The sequence below is a fragment of the Amblyraja radiata genome, chromosome 17 (genome assembly GCF_010909765.2).
Source record: "Amblyraja radiata isolate CabotCenter1 chromosome 17, sAmbRad1.1.pri, whole genome shotgun sequence".
NCBI lineage: Eukaryota > Metazoa > Chordata > Chondrichthyes > Rajiformes > Rajidae > Amblyraja > Amblyraja radiata.
In genome coordinates this window covers 19,996,419-20,005,388 of record NC_045972.1, presented here as the reverse complement: position 1 = coordinate 20,005,388, position 8,970 = coordinate 19,996,419, and the positions used below count along the sequence as shown (strand labels likewise).

Here is an 8,970-nt window from a genome sequence, read left to right as displayed (position 1 = left end):
CCTGAGGTAATTTGTGGCAAGCCTTGATTGGTCCTGGTCTTTTCTCACGTACAGATCCCCGACCCCCCCCCCCCCCCCCACCCCATCCTTTTACTCCTGGCTGGAGTTACTCAGCCTGACCCGCTGAGTAACTCCAGCAGTTTGTGTCTATCTTTGGTATAAACCAGCATCTGCAGTTCATTGTTTCTACATTAATTTTGGCTGTTTAGATTGCACTTCCAATTCATTTCAAAATATTTTAACTGTTAATGTTATGAAATATTAATTTGATAAGCTTCTACCTCATTTTAGTCTTTATTTCAGTCTGTAAAATCTTGCTATTTTATTCCTGGCTTCCCATCTGAGAGTTCTGTGATATTTGGCCGCTGAACCGAAAAAGGGAAGACCACCACGACCAAGATGGTTAGATCATTATAGGTGTTTTTTTAAGGAATCAATACACCATGGAACAAAAACAGAAAATGCTAGAAACATTCAGTAGGTCAGGCAGCATCTTTATCAGGATGCTATCTCTGATACCTATCTCCCCTTTCTTGACCTATCTCTGACGCCTCTCTCCCCCTTCTCAATCTCTCTGACATTTCCCCTTTTTTCTAATCTCTCTGTCTCCATCACAAGAGATAGACTATTGACTGACATCTACTATAAACCTATTGACTCCCATAATTGCCTGGTCTACTATACCTCCCACTTGCCTCTTGCTAAAATGCTATCCTCTACTCTCAATTTCTCCGTCTCTGCTACCAAGATGAAGCTTTCCATTCTAGGACATCCAAGATGTCCTTGTTCTTCAGTAAATGTGGTTCCCCATACATACATCCGTGCTGTATGACCCGCTGAGTTATTCCAGCACTTTGTGCCTTTTTTTGGGATACCACCATCTACAGTTACTTATATCTAGCATCTCTTAATGGTTCTCTTTCCACAGATGCGGCTTGACATGCTGAGTATTTCCAATATTTTCCTTTTTTATTTCAAATTTCAAGCATTTTTCCCATATTTAATTTGCTGTTCGTCATGGATTTCTCATTTACCACCAAAATAGATAATATCAATGCCAATCCAGGTTCCTGAGTGAGCATGCATTATATTTGTTGGGTTCTAATTGATCATTAGCCAGACATCCCCATCATCCCACCCTTCACCTCGAGCCTCTCTGCTATAACCCATGTAGGAATATAGAAGCACAGCTGCCATACAGCTTATGCCAGTATTAATTAAATTATAGCTAACATGTATTGGGCGGCGCGACTCTCGTCAGCAGCGGCCTCTGCAGTCCGTCTGCGTTTTAATTATTTTATGTCTATGTTTTTATGTAGTTTTTGTTATTTTTTGTTGGGGTATGTGTGTGTGGGGGGGGGGGTGGGGGTGAGGGGGTAACTTTTAAATCTCCCTGCATGGGAGACACGACCTTTTCTCTGTCGGGTCTCCGTTGTCGTTGGGGCTGCAACGAGGAGCGGCCTCCAACAGGAAGACCGGGGGCTGTGGTGCCGACTACTCACCTCACCGTCGCGGAGCTGGCCGAGTCCAGAGCGGGTGGAGCTGTGGTGGACGCTGCTGCGGCCCGACCCCCGGAGATTCGGAGGCTGCAACTGCGGGTCTGGCGGGCGGCGGCACCGGGAGCCCGCGGGTCCCTGGAGGGAGACCGCTTTTCGGGGCTTCCGCAACGGCGACTTCTCCCGCCCGAGTTGCGGGGTTGAAGAGCTCCTGGAGCGGGGCCTTACATCACCGCCCCGCGCGGCTTGGAATGGCTGCGGGTCTCTGCGAGCGCACGCTGGGGGCTCTAACACCAAGAACCCGGTGTGCGACCTTGCATCACCCGGCGTGGCTTTAATGGCCACGGGACAATCGCCATCGCCCGCCGGGGGCTTTGACTTTGACTCTGACATCGGGGGGGGGGGGGGGGGGGAGTGCAGGGGAGAGATAAGTTTTTTTGGCCTTCCATCACAGCAATGTGATGGATGTTTATGTAAACTATGTTGTGTCTTGGGTCTATTAGTTTGTAATGTATGGCTGCAGAAACGGCATTTCGTTTGGACCTCAAGGGGTCCAAATGACAATAAATTGAATTGTATTGTATATCTTAATTCTGCCAACTTCTTGAAGCATTAATATCTATAACAGCTATTGTGTGATCCTCAGCATTGTAATTCTCAATTGAATTAGCATGAGCAACCTTTTTGAGAGTTTGGGATTTTATGACGAAATGCTTCCTGATAGTCCTTTTATGGTTGCTAACTATTGCGATTCTGCCCCATTGGATAAAATTCCCAGGAAAACATTTCCATCTCAACTCCTCTCAGGCCTTTTATCAACACTCAATATTCCATTAATCTGAGTTACTTCATCCTATAATCCTTGTGTTTGAGAAATACCAGCCTTCTTTAAGCGGTCCTTCCAATTTTGTTACCCCAATTCCATGTGGTGAATCTGCTTTGCATCAAGACTTTGGGTAACTAACAGGTTTAGAGAGATATGGAGTGTGGAAACAGGCCCACCGGGTCCACGCTGATCAACAATCACCACAACTGCCACTAATTCTATCCTACACATCAGGGACAATTTAACCCTTAAAAATTGCACGTTTTTTGGGATGTGGGAGGAAACCGGAACACCTGGGGGAAACCCATGCGGTCACAGGGAGAACGTACAATCTACGTACAGCCAGTACCCAAAGTCGGGATCGAACCTGGGTCTCTGGCGCAGTAAGGCAGCAACTTTACTGTTGTGCCACTGTGCCACCCTATGCGTATCATGTTGTCTTCCAGCTCTTAATGGAAGACTGGTCTGTTTTGGGGAACAGAGCATCTGCGGAAGGGCAATTTGAATTATTAATGAGATGAGAGGAATTTGTATCAGGCACGCAAAATTGTGAACTTCTGAAAATTCTTTCCTCTGTTCTTGTTTCTATCAAGCTGAAATAAAATTGTGACACAAAACCATATGCATTATCAAGATCATAATTTAAGACTAAGTATTGATGTGAAGTATAACAATTGAAGTAAAACATCATCTAGGTCTTTAAAATAATTGGATTCATTTATACAGAATGATTTACAGGAATATTTGTAACATGGAGAGGGAGAGAGAAAGTTTCTATCTGACTCGAATACACTCTTGCTACTCTCCAGTAAACATTTCTCAGATTATATGTGTCATTATTGCTAATTTCTTGCCAGAACCTAATGATTTCTTATGACATCACAACAGACCCTAAAGTCTATGTAATGCATTGGGGTCCAGGGAAGAGGATGGGCGATACAATGGGTCTCGGCAGGTGTGGGGCCTAGGAGAATGGAAGAGCTAGGAGATGTAAATTTAAGACTATAAAAGTCTCTGGGGCAATACAGAGACTGCTATTCTAGGTCTGGAAGGTGGTGGTGGACCTGGTTGTGGGAGCATAGGGAGAATATTATGCCCTGTGACTTTTTGCCTTTTATCAGTTGAACCACTGTGACTGAAAGCAGATTTCCCAGGGATATCTTGCTTTGTGTTATTTGTGTGATGTTTTGTTATTTTCATAGGCTGTAGGCCCACTCTGTGGTATCCCTTTAGTTTGGAGGCTGGCACACCATTGATGAACAGATTATGGTTGTCTTGCATTAAGGGGTATCGCCAGCACCAATGATTCATGATTCTTGTAATTCCAATAGGAGGAGATATTGCAGTCTTTTCTATGTCGCTGACCTGTAGCATAGCCATATTGCAATGATGGGTCCTGAGGCAGTATTTGGTGGCAATGCTGCCACTGTTCTCCAATGCTTCACTCACAATTTTCATATTTGGGTTGCCATTTTGTGTTCCCCAACTAAAATTTGTCCCAGGTTTGACACTCGGAGCCGACATTTCACTGTCATTGACAATTTTTACAGGTGGAAGTAGGGAGAAATGTTTTCTAAAGGGCATCTGTTGAATGGTGCCCAGGATCATTTCATACTCTTTTTCTTTATGTGGATTAATTTCAGTTTCTGTCTTGTCTTCAGTATGAATTTCTTTGCTTGCCTTACTTGCTTGCACCTGTGAAACTGTAGAGCTGAATGTATACATCTGGCTCGCTGGAGTTTTCGCTGGGATAGAGCTGAAATCCTCCTCTTCGACGTTATACACAAATGTGTTACTAAATGATTTAGAATGTTCAATATCTTGGCCAGTTTTCCTTGCGACGATGGGTACCATCTCTGCACAGACCGCACAGTGACTGTCATTTCTTGATTTATTTGTTTTTTTCATCATGGGAATGAAGGAATGGAGGTTGTCTGTTCTCCAGCAATGCACCTGGGAAAATAAACCTTTAAAGTTACATTAGCTGTTTTAAGAATTATAAGTGACAGTAGTTTAATAAGTTACAATGTAGAACAAGGGTTCCCAACCTGGGGTAAATTTATCTCCAGGGGGTAAATTTGTTGATCCTTGATTCGTACATATTTTTTCTCCTTGACTGACTGTGTTTGGTTCTGATATACTGGTATCTGTTCATCATTAGTTGTTCAAAAGTAAGTGAAATAACATCGTTATGTGCTATTAAAGTTGCCAGAGGTAAAGGGAACGAAAAAGGTTGGGAACCCCTGATGTAGAAAGAGTGTTATTCCTTTGCTAAGTCAGATGGGTAAATGTGTAGTCCGGCGGTGTCTGGCACAATTTAAGCATTGCTGTGTTTTGAAACAAACTATGTCTATTTTCTAATAAGCCATGGAAATCTATGCTTTTCATTTTAAGATCTAACATTACAAGTGTTTGTTTGCAATGTCAATTATTTGTTCTCAATTATTATTTGATAGATCCCTTTGGCTTGAGTTAATCTTGCAGGCACTCTTTTAGCTGAGGTTTCCCAATGACTCTGCTTCATTGGTGAAGAGGTGAGATTTTCCTAGACCAGACAAATCCTACATTTGAATGTCAAGTTAATGAACTCCCACTAGAATGAATTCAAATTGGCCAAGTGGGCAGCACAGCGGTAAAGCTGCTGCCTTATAGTAGCGATGTTATAAAACTTGAGATTAAAATCCAGGTTTTGTACTGCTTGACGGAGGCGGATTTCCTTGGGCTGCTGAAGAAAGATCGATCGGACTTCTGTTCCCGTTTTTTTTTTTAAATGGCTAGACAATTTAATAATTGGATTAAAATAAAAAGCGAATTCTAACGCTCTCAACTCCTACAACGTGACAGATCGCAAGAATGGGACAAAACAAAGGGTAAGTCGATTATTTTGCATATAATCTTGCTTCTTGGGATGGCTTTAATCTAATTTTACGTTGCGAAAATGTTATTTTGGCCCCATACGAGCCGGCAGTGTCTTTCCTGCCGATATGGGGTTCAAATTCACCGCAAATGCAACATTCCAATCGATCGAGTTCCAGAAACACCCGCTCGCAAGATGATTAAAATCCACTTTTTTTTGGACAATCATGTCATAAGAGCATCTAAATCGTCTATATTTTGTGTTATTGTCTATCCATAGTCAATGTTTTTATATTAAATATACACAACAGTTTTAGCCACATGTATTGTGCAAAAAATAATAATTTTGATTATATTGAGTGGATGTTTCTAGAGTAATTTATGGGAATTAAACTGAATTCCTTCCATCTGGCATATACATTCATGAGAGTGAGATTTAAAAATCATGTTATATAGTGAATTCTTGTGTGAATATGATTAGTTTGTTATTTGGATACTTAGGCTATTTTTTTAAATTATCCTTTTCTTAAGAAATGGAATCTACAGGACATTCTTAATGGGAAAGTAGTGGGCAGAAAGGCATGTCATGTGTGTTTTGAAGAGCAAAAACTTGTAGTTTACAATGCCAAAATTGAAAAGTTGAGGAAAAACAAGGTGTACAGAGTTGTTTATTGGTTACAATCTGAGGAGTATGATGATGCTACTGATTATGATATGCCAATGTACCAGCTAGCAACTGATCTTCTCCATAAAGACTTGGTCTATTGCTAGAAATTGTAATTTATTTACCTATCTGTTACGGACTTACAGCATATAATAAAATAATATTAAAGTTCTGATCTTGAGAATATCACATTTTTGAATTTTCAAGGCAGTCTGGGTGTTTATTACTATTTCCGTCCAGTCAATTTTGTAATTAGCTACAATTAGGTAATTAACTAATTATATGCTTTAATTTTGGGTCATCCAAGTAAGATGTTTTATATTTGTTTCAGAATGCTTCAATCTATAATAACTGAAAATTTCATTCAGTTCTCTTAATTTTTAAGAAATTTATGGGCTTTTGACTGTCCTCGATCACAGCTTTTGTGTTAAGTCAATGGAAAAGCAATAGGGAACAAGATGCTAATTACCGAGTATGAAAATGGCCATAACCTTTTTAATACTGAAGATATGAAAGTGAATTAGGTGTCAAATTAAACTTTTTATGCTTTATCTGGTGGGATAAATTGCAGACTTGATTTTTAAAATCTCAAAATGTTGTAACATTGCGACATAGCACCAGAGACCTGACTTCGATCCTGACTACCGCTGCTGTTTGTACGGAGTTTACACGTTCTCCCTGTGACCACATGGGTTTTCCCCAGGTGCTATGGTTTCCTCCCATACTCCAAAAACACACTGGTTTGTAGGTTAATTGGTTTGGTGAAAAAATTGCAAATTGTCCCTAGTGTGTAGGATAGTACTAGTGTGCAGGATGGTCACTGGTCGGTGTGGGCTGAAGGGCCTGTTTCCATGCTGTTTCTCTAAAGTCTAAAGTAAAGTCTAAAGTGTTCTATGGCTAGATCTGGCAGAGTTTTGAATTCTGACAATAATCTGTTACCAGATGTGCACAATGATGAGATTTAGCTGTGAGTTTAGATGCACTAGATTTTCTTGAAGCTGTTTCCCTCCTCTGGTTATTTGCAAATTATCTTAAATGAGCAACATTGAAGTTTTGATGGATAAACAATAAAGCTTCAAGAATTATTTTCAAAAAAGGCCCTAAGATATCAAATGAATGAGACTTGCAGAGTAATTGTATTTTGAAATCTTGATCCTATTCTAAGATTGATGGTATTAGAGTGAATTTAGTGCTGCATGAGTTCCAGATGGGGGCTGGTTTGAAAAAAGTGGTCACTGTTGTTCAACAGACCTCTGTGTCTATTATTTTGGTTGCCAGTTGAGAAGCTTACCAAATTAAAATAAAACAACCTTTCACCATATACCCTGCCAGTATCTTTATTTGTTTCAGTGACAATGGTAAACATTCTTTTAAAATATAGGGCATTCCACTCAGTCTTCAATTTAATATAGTGTATTCCCCCAAAAATTTATAAATTAGAAATATACAGAAAACTTGGTGATCTTTTTGATATCAATTAAGTATGATAATTGTATCACATGCTTAACAGAAAATTCTGTGTAAAGAAGATTAAACCACTTACTGCATCATCCCATCCACCACAAGGGACGAACGGGTCCATCGACTTATCATCTTCATAGCCTTCCTCACTAAGTGTGATCAGAACATCAATGAGTTTTCTTTCTGATTCCCACGAATGTAGAAAATGGGTGGGGCTCATTGCTGCATCATTGTCACTACTATCATTACTGTCATCTCCAGGAGATTCACAAAATACATTTTTATTATCGTCAACCACTTCCTCGACCTGGAAGTCCATTTTCCAGCTACGGTTTTTAACAGGGCAAGCTCCAACTATTTATCTGGCGGAGGAATGGAAGCATGAAGTTAATGCCTCACTAAGTTCAAGTTAAAGCAAGATCATTAAATATTAAATAAGGCATCACAGTTAATATTTGATGACATTGCTTCACATACAGTTACTATTAGATCACTTACTTCATGTATAAAGAAAGATGCCATCCGAAACAGTGGCAAGTATTTGATGCAGTCATACATAATAAGGATAGTTCAATCACACCAGTATTCCACCTTCATTCTTCCTGGTGCAAATTACATAGGATCAAATTTTTTCAAATGCAAACATATACAAGGAATCTATTTTTAGATGTTGTCTTAACCGAATAATATATTACATGGTAGAATGATGGAGAAATACAGCACTGATGTCCTCAGCCCACCGAGTCTGCATCAACCACACTAACCCTTCAGTAATCTCATTCTGCAGAAATAAAGAACTGCAGATGCTGGTTAATACACAAAAGGACACAAAGTGCTGGAGTCAGGTCAGGCCGCATCCCTGTAGAAAATGGATAGATGTTGTTTAGGGTCAGACTGATTGTAGGGGAAGGGGGGAGAAGAAAGCTAGAAAAAGAGAGTGGCGGGACCTTCAGGGTCATTAGTAGGTCAGCACATAGGAGGGAGTAGGGTTTTCTCAACCCTTCAAACCTGTCCCACATCTTCCTTCATTTCATATCTTTGGCCTTTGTTCCAAGCAGTTGCCTTTCAAACCATACCCCCTTTTGCCTGTTACCTGCCACACAGGTCCTGCCTCATCCCTTTTCTTCTACAATCAGTCTGAAGAAGGATCTTCTCACGAAATGTCACCTATCCATGGCCTCCATGGATGCTGCTTGATCAGCTGAGATACTCTAGGACTTTGTATCCTATTAATCTAATTTTCCCTACATTTTGTTAATTCTCCAGATTCAAGTACTCACCTATACATGAGGGGCAATCTATGGTGAACTATTAATCTACCCACCTGCACGTCTTTAGGATGTAGGAGAATGCCCATGTTGTCACAGGGAAAACATGAAAACACCATATGGACAGCATCTGCCATTGTGAGGCTGCACCACTGTGCCAACAAAATACAGTAAACCCTCATTATAAAAAACCATAGGAGGGGGAGGGGGGAATGATGTATGTTATTGCCGATTGTCCGCTATAACCGAGTAAAGGTTTCCCCCCATTGACATCACTGCCCGGGTCAGAATACTGGAACGCCATAATTGAGCCCAGTGGGGCCTCTCTCACCACACAGAGCGCAGCAGCCCTAGAAGGTTGCTCGACACCATCTTGTCCAGGACAGCTGAGGAACAGTA

General features: G+C 40.8%; 1 protein-coding gene across 1 annotated transcript; it reads right to left on the bottom strand.

The window, feature by feature from the left end:
- Nucleotides 1–2,628: 2,628 nt before the first annotated feature.
- LOC116982568 lies at nucleotides 2,629–7,921 on the bottom strand. Its single transcript, XM_033035837.1, has 2 exons — nucleotides 7,386–7,921; nucleotides 2,629–4,275 (listed from the first exon to the last, which is right to left on the bottom strand). Exons 1-2 carry the CDS (start codon nucleotides 7,620–7,622, stop codon nucleotides 3,325–3,327), a joined length of 1,188 nt encoding a protein of 395 aa, XP_032891728.1. The 5' UTR covers nucleotides 7,623–7,921; the 3' UTR covers nucleotides 2,629–3,324.
- Between the last annotated feature and the right edge of the window lie 1,049 nt (nucleotides 7,922–8,970).